At 37.2% G+C, this 26,137-nt stretch overlaps 1 protein-coding gene across 1 annotated transcript in view; it reads right to left on the minus strand.

Moving 5' to 3' along the window:
• Nucleotides 1-414: 414 nt before the first annotated feature.
• DZANK1 (double zinc ribbon and ankyrin repeat domains 1) overlaps nt 415-26,137 on the minus strand; it is a 135,391-nt gene continuing 109,668 nt past the window's right edge. Inside the window, exons 17-20 of the mRNA XM_044659498.1 lie at nt 18,983-19,054; nt 17,077-17,204; nt 1,304-1,378; nt 415-580 (exon numbers count right to left, since the gene is read on the minus strand). Of these exons, the coding sequence (XP_044515433.1) occupies nt 415-580; nt 1,304-1,378; nt 17,077-17,204; nt 18,983-19,054 (441 nt within the window). The remainder of the gene's footprint in view (nt 581-1,303; nt 1,379-17,076; nt 17,205-18,982; nt 19,055-26,137) is intronic.

Consider the following 26,137-nt stretch of genomic DNA (forward strand, 5'->3'; position numbering starts at 1 on the left):
TCTTGGCAAAGACATTGGAATGGTTTGCCATTTCCTTTTCCTACTCATTTTACAGATGAGTAAATTGAGGCAATCAAGGTTAAATGACTTTCCTGGGGTCACGAAGCAAGAAAATGTCACAGGCTAGATTTGATCTCAGGAATAAATAGGGGTCTTCTCCTGACTGAAGATCCATCTATCTATCCATTGAGCCACTTAGCTGCCCAAGTAGTAGATGTATCTAACAAATATGGAGTAAACAAAAAAAGGTCTTGTATGCTAATTCCATTCTCATTTAATAATTTTCATAAGCACATACTCTCTGAACTAGCTAAAATGAACCTCCTCAATCCTTAAATTTAAAAATAAAGACCATGGTATTAGATTTTTAAAAAATAAAGACAAAGAGGCATTTAGGAATAAGGAAACTTGGGGTCAAATGTCACCTAGATTGATGTCCTTATGTTGCGTATGTTGGTCCAGGATTCCTTGGCTGAGTTTTGCAGCAAACAGTGAGATAATCTGATCATCCCCAGTCTTCAAAGCCAAATCATATGCTGATTGTCCCTCTTCATTTTTCCTTTGAATACTTGCATTGTATCTGCAAATGAAATGTATGAAAGTGGAAACGGCCAGGGAAAGGGTGCCTAGTTGGCTATGTCCATTATGTATCATAAAGCTCAGTCTAAGTGACCTTTGTGCTACCTGGCTTTCAAATATAGAGGCCATGATTGTATTTACAATTAAGAAACATATGTGCATTTGGCAATTAAAGAAAAGCACAGGATCTGTACATTTTGTACCTCAGGTTTTGTTTTTTTTTTTTTAAACCCTTTCCTTTTGTCTTGGAGTCAATACTGTGTATTGGCTCCAAGGCAGAAGAGTGGTAAGGGCTAGGCAATGGGGGTCAAGTGACTTGTCCAGGGTCACACAGCTAGGAAGTATCTGAGGCCAGATTTGAACCTAGAATCTCCCATCTCTAGGTCTGGCTCTCAATCCACTGAGCCCTGTACTTTGTTTTGAGAGGATATATTTCTAAAAAATATATAATTCTAATTCTTGGGCAATTTTTCCTGTTACATCAAAACAACATATCCAGGTCTGTTTAAAAGGGCGATGCTTTTATTGTGCCTTTGAAAGTTCTTTACTTACCAATCCTGGGTTTCACTGGCCTAAAATGCAAGGTAGGGCTCTCTCTATAGTAGTGGCTTTTCAATATCCTGAGAACTCCTTTTAGGTCCTCTTTTCAGCAGATCTGTTCCTATGCCCACATTTCCCTTCCCTCTTTTCCATCTGTGACTCACCTGAGAACTAATGAACTTACCTCAATAAGGCTGCTATGCATTCCTTTCCCTCTGGCCCCAGAAGACATGCTTCATGAAGAGCTGTGTTTCTGAGCCTATTTGGAGAAGGGGGAAAAGTCTTTTTTATTCCTAACAATGGCTTTGATATCATCAGGAACACATATTCTGAGGAGAGGATGGGCACTAATGGGTAGGTACTGTATAATGCTAGGAACCAATATGGATTCTACCTCAAATTCCACCAGTGACATACTCACTAATTGTGGAAGATCACATCAGTTTCTTTCTCCTTTGTTTATAGAGATGCTGTGAAGATGAACGAGTTTAAGTTGTAGAGAAAAAGAGTTTTGTAAATAATAACTTATTTTAAAATACAAATGTGAATACATACATATGACCCTTGTGTCAAAGGCATCCTTCTGACAGGGCATCATTCATTTATACCAAAATCATTTATTTATATATTTATATTTATAGTTTATTCATATAGAATTTATTTATTTATAAATAAAACACAGTGCTTCTTACTTCTATGGCAAATCTGAGAACTTCAGTAGATTGACCCCTCTCTAAAATCCCTGTAAAAGCACTTATGCTCACAAGGCTTCAAAACATACAGAGTGAAGGTCATAGAAAGAACTAATTTCTACGTCCATGATACATCAAGAAATCCTTCTCTTTCCCTCTTCCTCCCTGCTCAATAACCTCACTGACCTTGTGACACGGTACTACACCAAGAGGGGCCCCTAGCAAAGGGGAAAGGACATCTATGACCATAGAAAGGCAAGAGCAAGAGAGTCAAAAGGAATCACCATTTCTCCTCAGTGACTTCTATAGCTTCTATTAGACTGGGTGAGGTTCATTCCTAGCATGAGGAAAGGGCTTGGGGGTTCCTTGATTATTTGATTCTCTTTCATTGCCTTTAGCCCAAGCTAGTATCTCCTCCTTTCCAGCTCTGTTTTTTTGCTACATTGCTGTCAGGAATTTATGGGTCTGTCTTATTTTTGTCAGTGTCCTCACTTTCTCCCCACTGTTCAGTTTTGCTTAGGTATTTGTTAATTTTCTTCCTCAGGAAATGAAATCAACTCAAATTGTCAACACTAGGATCTCAACTGGGTCTTTTTGATTTTTCAAGAGCCAGGATGCCTCTAGGGGTGATTTACGGCTTCCTGTTCCTTACACTTGGGTCCCACACAGCTCTGCAATGTGGACAGAGGATTTCTTCAGGTGAGAGTGGGAATCTCCTCTTACCTAAGTAGAATAAAGCCTCTCTACTTAACCCCAGACTGTTTCCTACCTCTTATTGGGTTAGAGTGAGCTGGTGCCACTTTTGCTTTCCTCTGGCTGTCAACACTTCCCGAGGGGTCTTTGGTGGTGAGGTGAAGGGACTTCCTTTTCCATTTCTCAATTTTCTATTCTATTCCTTGTTAGCTGGATCTAATCAGGCAAATTCCCCAAATTCCTTCTTCATAGAACTTTGAAGGAGGAAAGAGGAAGAGGAGGGAGAGCCAGTGGATGCTGCCTGAACTCTGGAATGTGACTTGTAGGAAGGTAAATTCTGCCCTCTAATCCACTGGAGGATCATCTTCCTGCAGCATGTATAAGGTACTTGTTTTTAGCTAATGCTGCATTATAATGATGGTATTACATATACAGAATAACTTTGATAGAGTTCATAGAGGCTATCTATGGCACCTGCCAGATTATATTACTTATTATTCATAGCATCACTCACCTAGGCTTCTTTCTCTCCTCTGACCACTGCTACCCCACTGGTGTAGGCCCTCCTCATTTCATATCTGGACTATTGCAATAGCTTGGTGGTTGATCTCTCTACCTCGTCTCTCCAATCTATCCTCCACTCTCCTGTCAAAGGCATCTTCCTAAAGTGCAAGTTTGACCATGGAACTTCTCCTAATCAATAAACTCTGGTGGTTCTCGACCTCCTCTAGGAGAAAATCTACATTTTTTTTCTGGAGTTCAAAGTCCTTTTGCCCTTCTGTACCTTCCAGTTTTCTTGCACCCTCCATTCCCCTCACCCCATATACACATACTCTGTGATCCAGAGGCACTGGCCTCCTTTGCTGTTCCTTGAACATGATGTTCCGTTTCCCAAGTTGAGGCATTTTTATTGGTTCTCTCATGCCTGGAATATTCCGACTTATTTTTACCTCCTGGCTTCCCTGGTTTTCTTCAAGTCCCAGTCAACATCCAGCCTTGAGGAAGCATTTCCCAATCTCCCTTAACTCTAGTGCCGTTCTCTTCTGCTTATTTCCAAGTTATCAGTGTATAGAACATGTTTGTATACGGTTGTGTTCATGTTGTCTCTCCCATTAGACATTGAACTTCTTGAGATTAAGGACTGTCTTCAGCATTTCTTTATATTTCCAGTGCTTAGTACAGTGTCTGGCACATAGTGGGTACTTAATAAATGTTTACTGACAATACAGTTTGCTAGTTTGACACAGGCAAAACCACTTAAGTGTCTTAAGTGAGAGTTTATCTTCTAGGATTGATTTGTCATGAGAATAAAACTTGATCAGTATATTTAGGGCCTATACAGAGATCAGGACAGGCCTATGAAAATCAGTCAGAAGGTTTAGTGGGAATGAGGCAATGAATCTGCAATAAATGTATGCAATGGGCTTGTCACCGATTTCCTGTGTAAGTGTTGTGAATTGCAATGTTTAAAGTACATATGTTTTAAAGTAGTGTTCATCCATTTAGAAAAGTACTTGTTTTTTCTCTTTTTTTCTTTTGGCTTAATTTTCTCCTTGTAACTGTACTAAGGAACTCCTACCACATCATTGTGATCCATGGGTCTAATTTAGCTGCCAGAGGGCAGTTGCCTTCCTGAGACTTTCTGGAAAATAGTGAATATAATTTCCACAGGCCTTACCTGTCATTTCAGGGAATGTAGTAGGAAGCATGGAGGATAATTTTGGGAAATACGGATGAGGTGTGATCTCTTATTTAAAATTTTGGTCCAAAGGAGTCTTTCAGGCTTTTGAAATTGTTTGAAAGGCTGCTCTACACCAGCTAAACTGAGTAACCCAAGCCCAAAGAAATACATATATACATATTACACATATGTATATGTACATACACACACACACACATATATATATATACCTATGAAGCAGAGACAAAAAGCAATAGGAAAAGAAAACCACCATAAAAGAAAAGAACACCTACCCTTCGAAGAAAACCATTGAACAGAAGGCCTCATAGGATAGTGCTTCCTTTAATATTTCCTCAGGTGGTAGTTGTTTTTCATCTTCCTTTTCTTATCAGGCTGCCCCCCTCCACCTGGGACCCCACTCTTGGCACTAGGCTTGCTGGTACCCTCTTTTGGTTTCTAGTTCCCATTTCCTCTCTTCTCTGAAACTGGGTCCCCTACCACTTCATAGAAACAAGATTTAAAGCTGGAAGGGTTATCATTTTTTTTTATCTGCAAAGTGAGGTGGTTGGATCAGATGATACCTGAGGACTATGGAGGTTAAGTGACTTGCTGGAGGTCACAAAGCATGCCTAGGATTAGAACCCAGGTACTCAGACTCCAAAGTCAGTGCTTTTGCTACCACATGAGATAGCTTGATTTAGAGGAAAGGATGGAAGACTTGTCTCTGAAAAGTCCCCTGTCTTATTTTAGGTACTTTAAAAAGGTGTTACTATTAGACACACTAAAGGGAAACTGGGGTTAAAAACAAGGAAAGGGAGAAGTGACAAGGTTCCTGTAGATCATAACTAATTCTAGTCTATGATGGTGGCCAATACATGGGGGCCCAGCACCCCTCAGAGGGCTATGTCATGACCCTCACATGGCATGAACCACCAGATGGAAGCTGGGAAGAGTGGCTCCATGTATCTTCTTCCTATTGGCCAATCATGGTGGATCTTGTCTCCAATAAAATCTCATAACCTCCTTCACCCATAATCTTCTTGACCTTCTCTAAGGATTGTACTTGGCCATTCCTTGTATCTCCAGCATTTAGTGCAATTATGCATTAGGTGCTTAATAAGTGCTTATGGAGTAACCTGGGTTTAGTGCTGCTAAACAGTTAAAACCTAGCAATGACTTGCAACTGCAACAGCAGATATACAGGCAGAATTTCTTCTCTACTCCAGTATGCCCACACCATGGGCCTCCCCCTCTCCCATCACCTGTGGCAGGCATCCTTCAATGAGCACTGGGGTCTACTAGGGCAGTAGATGGCAAGGGCTGTGCTTTCTATCACACTCCCTTTTCATTTTCAGTAGGATAGAGTAGTTTTAGATGGTTTGTGATCTGTAGAGCAGATATATATATATATATACATATATATATATATATATTCTCCTTCCCCCAACCCACCTCTTTCCTAACATCTCTATTTCCTTCACAGGTATTACCATCCTTCAAGTCATTGAAATCTTGGCACCCTTCTCGATTTCTCAGACTTATTGATCCCACATAGCCAAACAGTTGCCAAATCTTGTCATTTGTCTCTAACACTCCTCATATATTTCCCCTTCTCTCCACTCACACAACCACCACCCTAATTCAGGCTTCATCACTATTTGACTGAACCACTACAGTAGCCTCTGAATAGGTCTGCCTTCCTCATGTCTCTCTCCCACCCCAATCCATCCTTCCCACTGCTGCCAAAAGGGTCACCATGTCACTCCCCTAATAAATAAACTGCAATGGTTCACTACTGAGTCTAGGATCAAGTATTACTCATTTTAATGTCTTCTTTGAATGTCTGTTTTTTTTATCATGTAATTAGCTAAATAAAACATGCATATAATTTATAAACACATCCATGGGTATGGCCTTATTTTTCCTTTATACTGATGGGGTGCACAATGTTCGGAGACCCCTCCTTTATGTAATTGCATAGAGATTTTCTTTCTTGCATTCTCTTTGGCTCCCTGATATCCCTTCCTTAATGATCTTATCTTGGGCTGATAACATACTGTTCTGAGGAGAGATCTTTCTTGATTTTTAGTCAATGGCTTCAGGTTGGCAAAAAGCAAGCATTTTAGGCCTCCTGGAATCTGCTCCCTCTATAATTGGTTTTCTTTCCCCTTAGTTCAGAATATGGAAGCCACATGCCACGAAAGCTTCCTATTCTCTCTCCCACCTCCTAGAAAAGCCTTCTCTTGGGATTGCCATATGTAAGCAACCATTGCTTCTTTAATACTAGAGACCCCTCTGGCCAAAGCTCTGGAGATCTCTGTTCTTACTCCAGGGGCTCCCTCGGGCTTTTAGGCTGCTAGAAATATAAAACACCAGCACTTAGAAAGTACTTAATAAATGCTTATTGACTAATTGATCCATAGCCACCTTTTTTTTGGCCCCCTAGAGAAAGCCCTTAACCTCTTCCCTACTGTGATTGCGTGAGCCTGGCTAAATGGTTAAAACCTAACAGTGACTTCTGCATCTGCAACAGCAGGCACATAGGCAAAATGTCTTCTTCCTTCCAGTGTACCCATATCACATGCCTCTCCCTTCTCATGATCCAAAAGCTGTGGCAGGTATCCTTTAATGGCCTTCGTGCTCTACGGCAATGGGTGGTTAGAGCTCTACTTTCCCTACTCCCTTTTCATATCAGAGGGACATTAATGTTCCTTTGGAGATATCAATGTTCCAGCCTCGAAAAGCTCTGTGTAGAAACTGTCCTATTCTTCAGTCTTTTCTGATTCTTCATGACCCCATGGACCATAGCGTACCAATCATGCCCATGGGGTTTTCTCGATAAAGATACTGGAGAGGTTTGCCATTTCCTTCTCCACTGAATTAAGGCAGAAGTTAAGTGACTTGCCCAGGTTATACAGTCTGAGGCCAAATTTGAATTTGGGTATTTCTGAATCTATCTTAGTGTCTTGGTTGATCTGACAAGCAAATTCAGCAGTCTCTTATGATGGCTGGTCTGGCTTTTGTTGAAGTTGACCTCTCTACACTATTGCTATAGAGTGACATCTATGCCTGCCTCTATGGCAGTCATGTGGGCTTGGCACCATGAGATCTAGTCTGCCATAATCCTTTTCCTGGGCTAATCATGGGATCTCCATATTGGTCCCAATGGCAAACCTCTCCTTTAGTCTCCCTAATCTCTTCCTAGAGCATTGGACTTGGGAGTCAGCAAGACCTAGATTCTGAATTCCAACTCAAAAACTATTGATGTGACCTTGGGAAAGTCACTTAATCCCTCTTATCCTCAGTTTCTTCATCTGTAACATCAGTGGGTAGTAGTCAATACCTTCAGTCTCTAAATTCTATGATTCTTCCATTAAATTCTTGATTCCGGGTCTCTGGGCTTATAGCTCTTTGTAGGCTGGATATAACTAGTATATGCTTGGGGCAGATCTACACCGGTCCCCTTTCTGGTCCTCCTGTTTATTCTTCCTATACATCTTACCTCTTCCTATACATTCTGAAATACTGAGCCATGGTGGATGTTCCTGCTCTGGTGCATGGAAGGAAGAGAAAGAATGAAATTTTAATCATACAGTAAGTAATATTAAACTATTCTTTTTCATCTATCAGGGTAGGATCAGGATATCAAAAATACAAAACACTGGTAGGAAGGTCCTTCTAAAGGATGCTCAAGAGTATCAATTCTGCCATTTCTGTGGCATGGGGGAAGTTTATAATAGTCAGGTAACATTTATAGGGAAGTGACAAACTTTTCTTTTTTTTTACAAATCCTTTCTTAAGTCTTAACTTCTGTCTACTGATGCTAAGTATGGGTTCCAAGGCAGAAGAGCAATAAGGGCTAGGCAATTGAGGTTAAGTGACTTGCCCAAAGTCACACAGCTAGGAAGTAGCTGAGCCTAAATTTGAACCCCAAACTCTCCCACCTCCAGGATTGGCTTTCTTATCTGTAGAGCCACCTCACTGTCTCCAAGCTTTTCAGTTTTGAGAGACACAGAAAAAATGGAGTCAATTCTTTCCAGATGTTGGGGTCTATACCAAACATTCTAGGATGTCCTAGTGGAATTTAAAGCAGGATTCCCACTCCATCTGGGAAAGAAATCTGATTCTACTTCCAATTCCCAGGGTTCCCCAAATGAGGCCAAGGGTGGGATATTAAAGGACACAGCTACCATGATCCAAGTTCTAGTCTGGACTAGAAAGAAACCCAGGCCTAGCTTGAGGTACTGGGATAGTATAACTATGGTGAAAGTGTATTGGGTAAATCAATCAACACTTAATTGTCTACTATGTGCCAGGCATTCTGGGTTATCCTGGGAGTTCAGAAGAGATTTTTCAGTAGCCACAGGCCCTGTAGGTGACACAAGGCCATCTCAGTGAGGGCAGAGAAAACTTTCCTTAGGCCTAGCAATGTCCAGCTTCCTCTCAGGTAGGGTAGGGGAAGAAGAAAAGAAGCATTTTATTAAGTGGCTGTTATATGTGGGGCACTGTGCTAAATACTTCCCAAATATTCTTGAATCTTACAACCTAGGTAGGGGCCAATTCAGGAGGCCAATCTGTTGGCCAAAGGGAACTTTATTTTTTCCCCTGTGTCATGCCCTCTTCACTTCTCTGACTTTCCTGCTAACTGGAACTGAACGAGTTCAGTCCCACAATGTACTTGGAATTTGGACTGAGGTGACCAGTCACTTGTCTGCTTGTCCCGAGTTATGAAATCAGAGGCTACTGCTCCAGGAGAGCTAGTGTCCACGAAGTGGGCATAAAGAGTCTAAATTTTAATAATTTGGCAGAAAGATCCCTGGACTAGGAATCATGACACGGGCATTTTAGTACCCTCTTGGACACTTAATTCTAAGAAGTTCTAGTACTAACAGTTGGTGAGTCTGGGATTTGGGTTCTAACTGACTACACTTTGGCTCAGCCTCAGTTTCATTAACAGTTGAATGATCCTTCCTGTATGACCAGGAGTAAGTCACTTCCCCTCTCTGGGGTCTCAATTTCCTTCTGTAAAATGGAGGTATTGTATTAGATTGGGGTGAAACTGAATATTTTGACAACTACACTGTATTTCAACATACTTGGTTTCCTTTGTAATCGCCTATATTTTATTTCATGCATTTCTGTTTATTTTTGATTATTTGATTATAAGTTGGTACCTTAGAGAAAGGTCCCTTTTTTCAGGTTTCACATTTTACAAAATGTAATGGGAATGGAAGGGTTAAGAAGACTGGATGACTTACCTATAGGCATATAGCGGTAAAGATGGAAACTGCGTTCTTCTTACTTATACTCTTTTACCTTATCCCATGGGGATTCTAATTTTTTAAAAGAACTTCTACCAGCTATTATTTCTCTATACTCTTACCATACACATACCATCTAATAGCTTAATATTCTCTACCTGTTATTATAAGCCATTCTCCATTTTTATTCCAAGATGGTGACTGCCAAGTAAAACTTCTTTCGATTCCCCACATTTTATCCTCTCATGCCTCTAAATGATTAATAAAATCATTTAGCTAAGCTGGAATGCTTTCTCCTTGCTATTACATTTGTCAGAAAGCCCTTCATCTTTCAACATTTACTTTTAAAAATAATATGCCTTTCAACATATTTCTACTTATTCTAGTCACTCCAGTCATTCAAGTAATCTCTTCATCTTCATCTTTCTCAGCAGCCTGATTACCTAGCATTTAAATGTATATCGCCCATAATGCTGAAGTTGGCTGTATATATGATTACATTTCCTTCATGTGAGCTGCTACGCATAAATTGGTCCCTCCCAGTAGATTACCAGTTAAATGAAGGCAGGTCTATCTTTTTCACTTGCTTTATAATCCTCTCAGAGCCCAGTTTAAGTGTTCTGCACATAATATAGATTGAACTGATGATTAGATTTAAATAATGCCTTTGCCTTATTTGCTGTGAGAATCTCCTAATTGTGGCATTACAACTCATCTTATGTCTGACTGTTATAGTAGAATTCTGAAATATTATAGGAGAATTCTGTCACTAAGTACTTTATACTAATTCCTTCTTGTTTATTATTGATTTTATGCAGTACTCTTCAAATAACTGTACTATATTGTGGCACATATTTTCACTTTGGAACATGATGACTGAAGAAATAGAATATGTCCTTAAGTCTTCCTTTAGAGAATCTCTTACTTAATAGGGACTCAATTCAACACATTTATTAAGAACATAATATGTGCAAATGACTATGGTAGGCACTGAGGATACAAAAAACAGAAATGGGCTTCCATTCTACTTAGATGCTAAAATAAATAGCAAGCTTTGCCTAATTTAGCCGCTATAGTGGCTGCTCTGTAAGAGAAACAACCAAAAATTTATCTTCAGAATCTAAGAATTGTGGTGGATTAAGGCAAATTCCTTCCATCACTACTTAAGGGAAGATAAATTCTCAATTAAACCCCACATAAAAGGATGTAGGAAAGAAGAGAGAGGAAGACACAATTGCTGGTTTACTTGAAATTTGAGAATGGAGATTATTTTTCATGTACTTTATGCAAATGCTAACCTCTCCCTGTCATCTTTTCAAGTAGTTCAGCTAATGTTCTCAGTTTCTGCTTTTCAAGAGGAAACTGTGATTCAGTAAACATGTAGTCTGCTATCACATGCCTTCATTTCCACTAGTATACATGTATTTCTCTTTAGCAGGTTCTACTGGGTGCATATAGGTTCATTCTGGTAGTAATGATCTAGAACACAAACCCTTGGAACATTCCAAGCAGGCAGTCTGCAGCCTACCAGATTATTCAATGGGAAATCCAACATGTAGGCAGTGGCCTGGCTTGTGCTTCCCTCTACCTGGCAGATAGATAGATGAGGGAAGAGTACAATGCAAATCTTTATTTGCCAGTGAACACTGTCTGAAAGGGAGAAACACAACCAAGTAAGTCCTAAATAGCATTATTAATGTACATTATTCTGCAATATTGGAGAGAGTGAGATTTGAAGCACTTCATTTGTTTATTGATATATTTATGCATTCATTAATTCATTTATTTAATCTGCCTTGACCAAGATACTATGATAGTAAGAGAGATAATCTTCTTTTTTGTTCAGGGGGAGGCCACCCTCTTTTCCACTTTATTCTTTCACCTAAATGTGACCTAAATCATACCAATAACAATAATTTTAATAGTAATAAGCATGATAAGGTGTAAATAATATAAACTATAAATTATTATGCTTAGAAGAAACATTACAAAATCTTATACAGAAATAGTAAATAAATGGGTGACTTTGACTGGAGTTAAAGCAAACATGGAAAACTGGAGAACAGAATATTCCAAATATCAAACTCTGTTAGATGCCTCACTGAACTGGAGAATTTCCATATTTTAAGACCAATGAAAAATCTGCTTCTGCACAATTCACTTTTAGGAGGCTTCTTCCAATAATACATTGCTATTGTATATTAGGCCAATAGAGCTTATAATGCTGTAAGACCAGAATCGTCTATTATAAAAATATATATGTGAGCCCAATACAAATAATGTTATAAATAACAACACCATAGAAGTTGGCCCTCAAAAATAAGCTGTATATAAAAAAAAAAGTATTCACAAAGTACATTAAGATTAAACACTAGGGGGCAGCTGGGTAGCTCAGTGGATTGAGAGCCAGGCCTAGAGACGGGAGGTCCTAGGTTCAAATCTGGTCTCAAACACTTCCCAGCTGTGTGACCCTGGGCAAGTCACTTGACCCCCATTGCCTACCCTTACCACTCTTCTGCCTTGGAGCCAATACAAGGTATTGACTCCAAGTCGGAAGGTAAGGGTTTTAAAAAAAAAAAAAGATTAAACACTAAAAACATCTGAGATAATTATCTAGAAAACAAATCTTTCCAAATAGCTTAAGATATTTTGCTATTTAAGGATCAGAGGTCTGAAGCTGGAAAGGATTTCAGAGGAACTTCTTGTCCAAAGTCCTCAATTTAGTTAGAGATGAGCAAACTGAGGCCCAGGGAAGGGACATGCCCAAGGCAAGTGTCAGAGGTGAGATATGAACCTTGGTCCTCTGCTTCAGAGCCAGTAGTAGACTTTGCTCATAAAGATGTTCTGTTTGGTAGAAATAGTTTCACACAGATACACACACACAGAGAAAAATCATTCTAGAAAAGACACAAATAAATTTGAAAACTAAGGCAAATCCAAAGTTATGTATATAAGGTTATTTATAATCTTAGCATTTGGGGCAGTTTCATATATACTAGCTAGACATTTTATAGAAATGATGTCATTTAGTAGTTAATTTAAAATAGTAACCATGATAAAAAAAGATTTCTATTCTAATAAAAATTATTTTAATGTGCTCAGCCCATTATTTTATAATGATCAAAAACAAATAAAGTGAATCCATGCTAAAATGATACTCTTTAAAAATACTCAGGGGAGATGACAAATGGGAAATATCACTGCTATTAAAAACTACAATATGACTGAGATGACAGAAGCCACCAAAGGGGTGCACATGGCCAAGGTGTGCTGTCATACCAGTTCCATGGGCTATTGCAGACTTATGGCAGCCACTAACACACACAACTGATTTTCATTTCTATAAACTCCTTATAAGAATAGCAACTCTTGCTAATATCCTCACATAAATTTGTGATGGGATTCTATCCAACGTGCCAGGAGTCCTCTGTGAATTCTCTTGTCTTCATAAGGATTTCAGTGGAGAACATATATCAAATCAATCTGTTATGCCTCATTTCTACCATTTACTAGGCCACCATTTCAGATTATACATTTCTTTGGTAACAGCCATGACACTGCTTCTTTTTAATTCCTTGTTTGTTAATAGACTTGCTTGTGCCCATCCTACTCCTCTCCAAACCCCTTATATGCAGCTTCAATTATTCAGAGACTGTAATATTTCATAACTAACAGCATGCAACATCACCAGAAAAATAATGGCAAAAATGGATCTTTGTTTTTGGAAAAAATATGGGGTCATTAAAAGAACTTGCAATCCCTCAAAGGTTAGAATCTCATTTACTCTCCTCTTCTTGTTCAGTTTTGGCCAAACTTATTGCTCATTTGCAGTATCTGTCTAAAATAGGTTATATCTATAGATTGTCCATTCAGTTGCATATTATGGTCTGAACAATATTCTTCTTTCTCTTGGTTTTTCCTATGTGGATGATTAGGCCAAACTCTTGAGTGGTTGTGGATCTCAAGAGGCTCAACAGCATTCTGAGACTTGATGCAATGAGCACACTGCCATTCAAAAATTGGAGCATCTAAAGGACCTCAGTATAGAAAGAGTCCCTCTTTGACTTTTTTTGCACTGGATCTCTTTTACAATAGTGGGAACACCACTGGTGACCATTTATCTCCCTGTTTTATCTTTTTCTTGATAATAAGGAATGGATCACTTAATGAGTTCATCAGCATCTCTTTCAAGGCATCTAGTACATTTTGGATGTATCAATCTGTAATGAGGATAAGCAGATGAGCCCCTATGATCTATGGAACCCAGAGCCACTTCTTGTAGGTCTCAAAGGCATTCTGGCTATGCTCTAAAGCTGTGAACTCTGGGTGGCTCCTTGACATCTTTTGCAATGACAGCGGGACAAAGGAAGGTCTGTATTCTCCCAAAGCACCAAACCCCTCCAGTATGGGCCAGAATGCATAAAGACCATTGGAAGTGACCTTCAGTCCCGCAGATCATGGCAGGGAGAGTTTACCTGTTGGCCTCCATTACAAATAGGAGGTAACCTGTTGGAGGAGAGCTGTCAAGATGAAATTTTGCTGTATCAGACTAAATTCATTTTTACTGTCAATAAGCAATAAGCATGAATAAAATTTTTAACTTCTTTCTATCTTGCATTTGTTTGTTTTTCTCCTTCCAATTTCATTCTTAACTGTCCTCTGTCTGACTTTTCTCAGTTGGATCTCAGTCAGTTAATAAACATTTAATAAGCAACTACCAAGTGCCAGGACCTTTGCTAAGGACTGGGTATATAACATGAAACAAAAGATAATCCTTGTCCTTGAGTTTACAATATAATGGGAAAAACAAATAGTAAACAAATATGTACAGACAAGCTATACAAAGGATAAATAGGTAATAATTAAGAAAAGGAAGCAATTAGAATTAAGAGAGGCTTGGGAAGGGCTTCCTGTAGATAAGATTTTAGTTGAGATTTAAAGGAATCTAGGGCGCTCAATAGGTAGAGAGGAGGAAGAAGAACATTCCAGGCTTGGGAGATGGCCAGAGAAAATGCCCAGTTAAAAGCTGGAGCGTCTTGTTCATGGAACAGCCAGGAGGCCAGTGTCACTAAGCTTTCTTTAAAGTGGGTTTTCCTTCTACTGCCTCATGCTCTTTTATTATACAGCTATTGTTCATAATCTTCCACTACCTTTTTCATAAGATTTTACAAAAGACTTTATTTGAGTGGTGAAATGAATAGGGAACTGGACTTGCAGGCAGAAAGACTGCAAATCCCACCTCAGCTATTATTAGCTGTGTGACTGAATAATAATTCATTATGCCTCAATCTCTTCCTCCAGAAAATGCGAGGTTACTTTCTAAGGTCCCTTCCAGCTCTAGACCTAAGATTTTATCACATTCTAGACTGGCACTATTCTTGACTGCCATATTGTTCCACTTGGATATTATGTAAAGTATTTGCTGACAATGGTGGTTTTAGGTTCTAGGTTATGTTATCATATAAATTTGTTTATACTGGTTAAATTTCTGCATGAAATTGTTATAAACATAATTGACGTCTTTTTCTCTATCCATTTTCCCTTTAGGACAGTTTGTTCAAATAGACCATATTGAAATTGTTTTAAATGCACTCATGGCAAAACAACAACAACAAAACCAAGCCTTTGTATGAATTTTGATTCTTATTCAAGAAGGGTATAGGTAGACTTTTACAGTTATTTTTCTATAGTGGATTACCATAGTTTCCCAAATGATTGAATAGTGTAATAAATACAAAATCTTATTCTATCTATTGTTTGTTGATTACAAACAAGCATTTGATACAACAGAACAAAATATAACCTTAAAGACTCTCCATTAACATGGGTTATATATTTTATACATGCATGTATAAAATCAAACCAGATTTTCTGACCATGGAAATAATTTTGTTTACTGATCTACTGTGTATCATCATCAAGAGGCATCAAACAGGGAGATAAATGCTCAAAGGTATTTGCCAGTATTAAAAAGGATGTCCTGTGAAGAGTTCAAAACAATTCCTCATCATTGTCAAGATTTTTTCAATGACTCTCTTCAAAAATGACATTTTTCTGATTGCATCATCAACATGATCCACAGTCATTCAAAAGAGATTGAAGTAGCCATCCGTTTTAGGAAAACAAAGCAAATAAAGATCATTTATTGCCTATACTATGATATCCAACTGGTAGAGCCTGTGAGTTGGTTCATCAGCAGATGATGCAGATGGACAATAAGTTGACTATGTTTGAGAAACTAAAAAAGGCTTTCAATGTTCAAAGCTACCTGCTGCCACAAAAATCCACATTTTAATCCCAGTATTATCTTAGTAACATCTACTTTTTAAACACCAATATTTTTAAAAAACTCTTTCTGTCTTAGAATCTATATTAAGTATTGGTTACAAGGCAGAAGAGCAGTAAGGGCTAGGCAAATAGGGTTGTTTATTGCCCAGGGTCATACAGTTAGGAAGTGTCTTGAGGCCAGATTTGAACCCAGGGACCTCCCATCTCTGGGCCTGACTATCCACTGAGTCACCCAGCTACCCTTTCTATATTCTCCTTTTAAAAAAAATTTCCCCCCACTCTTGGCAATACTAATTAGAAGTCTTTGTATCATGAAATATTTCTCTCTTTAACAACAAAAACTGTAACTCAGATTGAATAGTGGGAATAACAAGGTTGCAACTTGTTGCCTAAAAAGATATGCATGTGAGAAGTGGTATAAGTGGCAGCATCAAGCATATAACATGAGCCAGTTATAAAAAAAGAACAGATGAAAAGTCTGAGTTTTGCAATAATATCCAGGACATATTTTTAAAAGCTACAACGTGGCTTTTGGCTTGTTGACTGAAGGCTTTATAGTAGTGGTTCCCAAACCTTTTTGGCCTACCGCCCCCTTTCCAGAAAAAATATTACTTAGTCCCCTGGAAATTAATTTTTAAAAAATTTTAATAGCAATTGATAGGAAAGATAAATGCACCTGTGGCCATCACCACTTCTCTGGATCGTTGCAGCACCCACCAGGGGGTGGTAGCGTCCACTTTGGGAATCACTGCTTTATAGGAAGATATGGACAAGAATTATACAGGAAAAGAGTTTGGCTACATCTCAGTCTGTGCCAATGAACGGAATATGCAAACCAATGAAATCAGGCATCTACTAAAGTATAAAAAGTAGTACGGGAGCTTTCCACTCTATAGTCTCAAAAAAGTTTGTAAGGGAACAATCAAATAAGAAAGGTGAGAGAGGTATGAGATTTGGTATCCTATTCTTGGCAGGCATTCCTCCCACTTAGTAGATGGCGTATCTAAGACAGGGACGTGATGCACTTCTATAGAGTTAGTAGCTTGGTGGAGTGGAGAGAGGATTTGCACTGTGATAAGAACGTTTGGGTTCAAGTATTGCCTCAGATACATAACCACTGTGTGACTGACTAATGGCCAGTCCCTTAACCTCTCAGTTCTCCAGGTAACTCTCCTTTTTTCATTTTCAGCAAGGAGGTGACTTGAACCATCTTAAAGTCATTTAAATTGAATAGAGATTGCATTTTCTTTTCATTATGCTGAAGGAAAGTCCTAGAATATTTTAGTTGGGTGCTAAAGGAAAAGAGAATACTCGAGCTAGCTATTTGGTTGGGATTACTTACCGCCCTGACTGGTGGTCAATGTCTGCACCTTTCTGCAAAAGAATTGGAATTGCTTCATGGTGTTTATTTAAAACAGCCACAGTTAAAGAAGGTCTGTCTTCATTATTGGTGCAGTTGGGATCAGCTCCCTGCAATGGACAGTAAAGGAGGTATTTTAATAAAATCTCTATAGTTTATTCCCATCATCTTCCCATTAAGTTCAACAAATAGTACTGTGAGATGAAACGGTACTGTGATAACTGTTCATAGACTAAAGGAGAGTTGTGATCAGGTCCATAGGCAAAATGGATGTATAAAGGAGCAAATACTGATTCTGTAAAATAGAGAAAGCAACACAATCTCAAGTTCCTCAAGTTAGTGGAAATAAGATTTCCCTGGCTCATAATGAACCAGGATTACAACTCTTCTTTCCAAAGGTCTCTCAGGATCCTCTGACCCATCAACGGTACTATTAGGTCTGTATTCCAAAGAGATAAGCAAAAAGGAAAAGGATTTATATGTGCAAAAATATTTATAGCAGCTTTTTGTGGTGGCAAAGAATTGGAAATTGAAGGGATATCCATCATTTGGGGAATGACTGAACAAGCTGTGGGATATGATTATGATGGAATACTATTGTGCTATAAGAAATCATGAGCAGGATAATTACAGAAAAACTTGGGAAAGACTGACATGAACTGATTCAGAGTGAACTGAGCAGAACCAGGAAAACATGGTATATAGTAACACCAATATTATATGATGAAAACCTGTGAATGCTTCATCTATTCTCAGCAATAAAAATAGAAGACAATTCCCAAGGACTTATGATGAAAAAATGCTATCCACCTCCAAAGAAAGAACTGATGGAGTCTGAATGCAGATTGAAGCTTATTTTTTTTACTTTATTTTCTTCATTATATATGTGTGTGTCCCCTACATGACTAACATGCAAGACTACACATGTATAACCCATATCAAATTGCTTGCTTTTTCAAAGATGGGGTAGAGAGGGGAGGGAGGGAATTTGGAACTAAAAACTTTTTAAAATGAATGTTACAAGTTGTTCTTACATATAATTAGGAAAAAAAAATAAAAACAAAAAGTAAGAACCCCCAGGGCAGGTACTGAAGTTGCCAACAAAAGTGTGGATTTGGAAACTCTTGGATTGGAATTGGAAATTTTCAGCTAGAAGTTCTACTACTCAGCATATACTCCAAAGAGGTAAAAACAAAAATTTTGTCTCTAACAAAACATCCATAATAGCACTTTGGTGACAGCAAACCCCCACAGGAAAAAATTGGGTAAACATTGATGCAGGAATGGCTGAACAAATTTTGTCATATAAAATAATAGAGCATTACCATATCTTAGGAAAAAACAAAGGAGGAATTCGGAGATGTGTAGGACAACATGAATTGATTTGAAGCAAAGAAACAGAACTGATTAATATACAAAATAACTGCAGTTATTTAATCAAAAACAATTCTAAAAAGCAGTTGGATGTTTATTTATTTCAGTTACCAATCTTGGTCTCAGTGACAGATAAGACACAGAGGCAAGAAACTACATGTGCATAATGTAGCAAATTTTTCTGGTCAACTTTGTTTTGTTGGTTGATTCTGTTTCTTTGTTACAAAAGAAATTTCTATGGGGAGTATATAGGCAAATGAATATGATATTTAAAAACAGCCATTTGTAAATTTATTTTTAAATAAGTATGTTAAATTTCCTAAAATTGTGCATATTGCCTCTATACTATTAAAACTGAAAGTAGTAGCTTTTAGCATAAAATTTTAAATCTAGTGCTTAAATCCATATTAAAACAGCCTTTTACACATTGGGCTTAATAATTAAAAAATTATCAGCAGAAAAAATAGACATGAGGCAGTATATTTGAAGTTCTGAAGTTTATTATTAAACTTACTTCATCAAGCATTTGTTCAACCACAAAGATTCTTCCTTCTTTTATTTCCTTCAGAAGCTGTCTATTTTCAAGCTATAGAAACATAGAACATTAATTATAAGCATTCTCTTTTGAATTATATCTTTCTAATCTTTTTTTCTCTGCTGCCCTTTGTGAGTATAATTTTTATAGCATTATGGTTTGAAAAGGGTGCATCTAATATTTCTGCTTTTTTTGCATTTGGTTCTAAAGCTTTTATAGCCTAGTAGATGATTCATGTTTGTGGTACAAAGGTGCCATATACTACTGATAAAAAGGTATATTCCTTTCTATTCTCATTCAGTTTTCTCCAGAGATCTATCAAATCTAATTTTTCTAAAGTTCTATGCAACTCTTTAATTTGTTTGGTTTTTGGATGGATTTGCTTAATTTGGAGATGAGAAAGTTAATGCCCCCTACTAATAGAGTTTTATTGCCTATTTCCTCTTATAACTCATGTAACTTCTTTAAGAATTTGGATGCTATGCCACTTGGTGTATACAAGTTTAATATTGATATTTCTTCATTATCTATTGTACCTTTTTTCAAGATGTAATTTCTTTCCTTATCTCTTTTATTTAGATCAATTTTCACTTTTGCTTTCTCTGAGATCATAATTGCTACCTCTGCTTTTTTAACTCTGGCTAAAGCATAATCGTTTCTGCTCTAGCCCTTTATCTTTACATTTTTTGTGTCTCCCTGCTTGAAATATGTTTCTTGTAGACAGCATATTATGAGATTCTAGCTTTTAATCTACTTTTTTATCTTCTTCTGTTTTATGAGCGAGTTCCTCTCTCCATTCATATCTGTATTTATGATTACTGTATGTTTCCCTCCATCTTATTTTTCCCATTTATCCTTTACTCCTCTCCTTTTAGCCTTTCCCACGTCATAAATATTTTCATTTCTGACTACTGCCTCCCTAAGTTCACCCTCCCTTTTGTCCATTCCACCCCTTCCTTATCTCCCATATCCCTCTCTTACTTCCCCTTTAGGGTAAGATAAGTTTCTATAGGTGAGTATGGATCTTATTCCTGCTTTGTGCCAATTCTGATTTGAGTAAGGTTCAAATATTGTCTGCCACTCACTCCAGCATCCCCTCCACTGAATTGCTTATGTGCCTCCTCATATGAGAAAATTTGCCCCTAGTTTTCTTTCTTTTTCTCTTTTCCCAGTACAGTGGTATCTTGATACTTGTTATTAATATCATTCCAAAAGGCAGGTCAAGTACCAAATGATTTTTTCCCTCTAAGGAATAATGTAAATTGAATTAATCCATTCCAGACACCCAAAAACCCAGATTTTATAAGGCATTATATGCATTAATGGAGTTGTCTTTTAGTAAAAAACATTAATAATACATAGTCATAAATTAAAGAATAACTAGATTAAATAAAATAATTTAAACTTAATTTTACCTCCATTGAGAGGAGTTCATGGTGGGGGATAGTAGGGAAGAAAAATATTATTATCTAGAAGAGCTCTTCCATAATATCTGAGGACAACTGCCCTTCTGCAGTTCTTGCTCTTTCTCTTTTCTTTCCCTTATCACCACTGAACCCTGCTTGGGATTACTAGGTATAAGCTTCACAACTGTCTAATGATGTTTGTTTTTGTCTGTGTTTCAAAATTCCTTTAAAGTGGGAAATGGTCTGGTCATTTAACAAATTTATAATTCTGCTTGTTAAAACTTTATTAGGGTGATGTTTTTCAACAAAGTTTTGCATTTCCACCAATTTCCTTGATTAATGAAGTGAAAACATTCTCCTTTGCTTCCTCCTCACCTGAAGAAAACTCCCCACCACTAGCTATTACTGTTCCGTTTATAATTTCTGCAGCTCCTCAGCATTGAACTCTTCTTTATGCTTTTGAACTAACATGTGATTTGAGTGTTTTAGCTGGAGTGGGCATATGCTGCCAGAGATTGTGACTGTGACACCAACAAGTTCTAGCAAGCCTGTTGAGTGCCACGCAGAAGTTGAATAGTGTGACAATTCTTTCTTGCTATATGTGTTTGATGAGTTCTGAAACCACCGAGTACTAAGATTTGATTATATCTTCTTTTTTTCTTATTCTTTGACTTTGTTTTGCTTTGTTTTTTGGATATCATCCCATCATATTCAGCTTACTCCCTACTCTCTATGTATGTTTCTATTCATTGCCCTAATAATAACTTCTTAATTACCTTCCATACTTTAGATACTTCAAGTGCCATAGATATCTTTAGTATCTTAGTTATCATGGTATATAGTAATTTAATCAGTTTAACCACATTGTTTCCTTGATTATCTTAAATATCTTAAATGCCTTATGTTTTATATTATAGATATCTTAAGTATGCTAGTTAACAGTTTCTTATGTAGGAATGTGAATAGTTTAACACCACTGAGTTTTTTTCTTTTCACTTTTTTATGCTTTGCTTGAGTGTAGAATTTGATCATTAAATTTTCTTTTCAGCTCTGGTCATTTCATCAGGAATGCCTGAAAATCTTCTATTTCATTAAATGTGAATTTCTTCCCCTAGAGCAGTGATGGGCAAACTACAGCCCTATGGGCCAGATGCAGTGGTTGGGGGGTGGGGGATGAAATGTTCTATCTGGCCATAAGACATTATTCCTAATCTGATGAATACAATGAGTAGGATAAAATACAATGAAACTTCTAAAGAGTTGCCTTAGAAACAGACTGACAGATGAGCATTTCCTTTCCTTTGGTCCCCTCTTTAAAAAGTTTGGCCATCACTGCCCTAGAGTATTAGACTCAGTTTTTTGGGGTAGATAATTGTTGGCTGTAGTCCTAGATCCTTTACCTTATGGAATATCATATTCCATGACTTTTGGTCCTTTAATGTAGAAGCTGCCACATCCTATATAATCCTTGATGATATCTGATTTTTTTTTCTGGCTGCTTTTAGTATTTTCTCCTTGGCTTGGGAATTCTAGAATTTGGCTAAAGTAGTTCTAGGTTTTAAATTTTGGGATCTCTTTAAGGAATGACCAATGAATTCTTTCAATTTCTCTCTCTCCCTCTTTTTCAACAACATCAAGGCAATTCTCCTGTATAATTTTTGAAATATGACTAATGTCCAGGATCTTCTTTTTGATCATGGCTTTCAGGCAGTCCAATGATTCTTAGATTCTCTCTTCTGGATCTATCTTCCAGATCATTTTTTCCACCAGTGAGAGATTTCAGATTTTCTTCTATTTTTAAAAATTCTTTTGAATGTTTTGTTTCCTACTGTCTTAATGGAATCATTAGCTTCCATTTGTCCCATTTTTATTTTTAAGAAGCTATTTTCTTCTTTGAGGCTTTATATTTCATTTTTCTAGAGTGCTATTTTCATCTTTGAGGTTTTTATTTGCTTTTTTGCCTTCCGTGAGTTTTTGCTCTAAGATATCAACTTTTTCTACATTTTCTTTTATAATTTTTCTTCTAAGTTTCTTATTTTTTAAATCTTTTTTTAGAGCTCTTCCAGGAGTTAATTTTGAACCTGACATCCTCTCATGTTTACCTTTAAGGGTTCACACAATTCTGTTTTGGCATTGCTATCCTCTTCTGAGTATGCATTTTGGTTTTCTCTTTTGCTGAAATAGTTCTCCATGATTAGGCTTTTTCTTCATCTTTTGCTCAGTTCCACTTCTGGGGTGAAGAGAATATTGTCCATGGGTTCCGCAGGGTACCACATCCAGTGGATTTAGCTGAATTTTTACTCCTCAGCCACTATCTCCCCCTGGTGTTGTGAGTGGTGGTTGCTCCTTCCACTGAGGATTCTTCCAGGTGTGCTTGCACCAGGCTATCATGCATGCTTCTGATTCCACTCCTCTTCTCTCTTACTCCAGTGAGATGGGTCCTGCTTGCTGTCCCTCTATGTTTTCTTTGGCTAAAACCCTGCTTCACTCTGTCTTTCATTGTTCTGTCACTCCAAAAATTTTTTTGAGGTATTTAAAAAAATTTTTTTTTTTGGTGATTGTCTAGAGGTAGGTTTGGGTGATCTTGGAATATTCCTTACACTACAACCTTAGTTGCCAGAAGTGGAAATCCTCTCAATCTCTATGGGGACAAATCTAATATATGTCCATGGCTTAAAGATTAAAGTGGTATTGAAATAGGTTTACTTTAATCACCAGCTTTGGCAAGATAACATAGTACCACACAAATAATTGTCCAAGAAGGTGAGAATTTAGTGGCATGAAGGAAATAAGCATTTATTAAGTGGCTCTATGTGTCAGGTCCTGTGCTAAGCACTTTACAAATACTGTTTCATTTGATTAACACAACAACTCTGAAGTAGGCTCTATTGTAATCTCCATTTTATAGATGAAGAAACTGAAGCAGTAGAGGATAAATGACCTGACCAAGTTCACACATAGTTAATGTCTGAGAAAGGATTTGAACTCAGATCTTCCTGACTCAGGTTCAGTACTCTATCCAATTCCCTACTAGCCAACTCACAATTAGCCAGCAGTATAGCTATTGGTAAACAAATGGAAATAATTAATATAAAATTGTTAGCTATAATATCTCTGATTGAATTATTTCTAGGCTTTGTTAGGCCCTTTGTCTCATCAGCACTTTCTGTGACTTAAATTAAAGGTTATTCTGTACCATATGTTTTCATTATAATTATGATTGCTTGTACAGGACCCGGGGGGATCCTTTGACCCATATCTATAGAGATGCTAACATGAATTACATACTAAGGTTTCCCAAAGGAAACTCTAGGTAGGAATAATAAAAGGCTATACAGAGAACAGTCTCTTAGGGATCATTTCTAAGATCAGACACAGTCTTTGTAAATACAAGTTTGGGTTTACATTTAAAAATCGGAAAATGTAGCTTTTATGTCTTAAAGGTAGAAAAGAACCTACTTAGGGTTTTTATAGGAGAAAAGGAAGTGTAAATGTTCTCTAATAGTATTAGGAGGTAAAAAAAGATTCAAAAGAAAAAGGGGTTAATTATCGAGTAAGAAAAAAAGAAGAGACTATAAACACAGTAAAGAAGCTCCTCAGGTATTTTGTGATTTCAATAAATGTCCTAATTCTAGCATCAGATGATCTAGACAACACACTTTTGTATACTTTCTATGCCCTAAATTACAAGGAGATGAGTATTTAAATGTTTTTCCAAACTCTATTTTAGTTTTTTAACCTAAGTTAATATTTAAAATTTTGAATCTCTAAAGTTTTTCTACTCCTCATAATCATTTTATTTTCATAACACTAAAATCCATTTTCCTCATATAAACATGTCACTCATTCACTTTCCCCACACACAATTAATCTCTGATTCTTTTCTTTTTTTAATTATATTTTATTTTTTTCAATCAGTAAAAATTTGCCTTTCACCCTCCTACCCCAACCCTGACTGCAAACTAAAGAAAAATGGAACCTGCTACAAATATGTAGGGCCAATCAACACAAGTTTCTATATTAGCCATATCCAAAAACAATTATGTCTCACTCTACACTGAGTCCATCATCTCTCTCAGGAGGATGCTAGCATGTCTCATTATCAGTCCTCTGGAACTGTGGTTGATCATTATACTCAGAAGAGTTCCTAATTCTTTTAAAGTTGTTTGCCTTTAGATCTTGTCATTGTATAAATTGTTCTCTTAGTTCTGGTCACTTCTATCTACATCAGTTCATACAAATTTCTCCAAATTTTTCTGAAACTACCCCCTTAACCAGTTCTTATAGTACAATATATCCCATCACATTTAAATACCATAACATGCTCAGCCATTCCCCAATAAATTGTCATGCCTTTGGTTACCATTTTTTGTCAACTCAAGAAAGCTATATATATTTTAAATTCTTAGAGTTTGTTCTTCTTAGAATGGATTCTTCCCTTAATAAACCCTCTAATTTCTTCTCCCCACTTTTTTCTTAAATGAGTGAAATGTATCACTGTATCAAGCTGTGTGTGTGTGTGTGTGTGTGTGTGTGTGTGTGTATTAAAGCTTCCTTTAACTAGTTCTGATGAGTGAGGTTGAAGTGTCAGTTACTCCCCTCACTCCTCCTTGTTTATAAAGATATCTACTTGCATACTCTGATTATGTGAGATAATTTTCCCTAATTTTCCTCCCTCTCCCTAACCCAACCCAGTGTATTCCTTCTTCTATTTCCCCCCCATACACACCTTTTTCCATTTTCTTAATATCATCAAGATATAACACAACCACTACTGGACCCTTGGTGGTGATCAGGTTCATAAGGGGTACATGTATCATCTCATATATGAATATAACCAGTTAGTCTAGCCTCTTATTCATGTTTGCCTTTTTATATTTCTCTTAACTCCTGTGTTTAAATTTCAGAATTTCTATAGAGTTCTGGTCTTTTCATTGGGAATGCTTGGAAGTCCTCTATTAAAGTTCCATTTTCCCCTGTGTTATATTCAGTTTTGCTGGGTAAATTATTCTTGGCTATAAGCTCATATCCTTTGCCTTTTGGAATATTGTATTTCAAGTTTTCTACTCCTCTGTGGTGATGGCTCTTAAATTGTGTGTGATCCTGACCGTGGATCCTTAGTACTTGAATTCTTTTTTTCTGGCTGCCTGTAGTATTTTTTCTTTGACCAGAAACTCTGAATTTTGGCTATGATGTTTGTGAATGTGAAACCCCTTGCTCTCTTTTTATGATTATAATAGTATTAGTCTTTAAAATTTTTATAATATAATCATTAGTTTTGAGTTAATAGTTAAGTGATATAGTTAGTCTTATATGATTTAGAAGCATTAGCTAAGAAAAATATAGCTTATCTTGCTGACAGGCACTGTGACCTTAGGCCTATAACCCAAATGTTCCTACCAAGTCCATCACACCCTGATGGGATGGATGGTTAATTACAGGAGGTACAATAACATAGTCAAACAAGGGATGTTTATCCCTAAGGTGGACTGACCTAGATTTGTTACCAGCTTGGATGACTTGTCCTGACATTCAAAAGAACTGTTTTTAGGTCAGACCCTATATCTCCTTATTTTCCAAGAATTGCAGGGGTCTTATAAAGGCCAGGCCTAAGAATAGATACTGAGTACCACCTGTAAGTACTTTCCAGCTTATTCAGCAGCTGTGTCATCTGCATCATCACTTAAGCCATGACCATCTGGAGGCTATATATTCATACCATTATGAT

This window comes from Gracilinanus agilis, chromosome 2 (genome assembly GCF_016433145.1).
Source record: "Gracilinanus agilis isolate LMUSP501 chromosome 2, AgileGrace, whole genome shotgun sequence".
NCBI lineage: Eukaryota > Metazoa > Chordata > Mammalia > Didelphimorphia > Didelphidae > Gracilinanus > Gracilinanus agilis.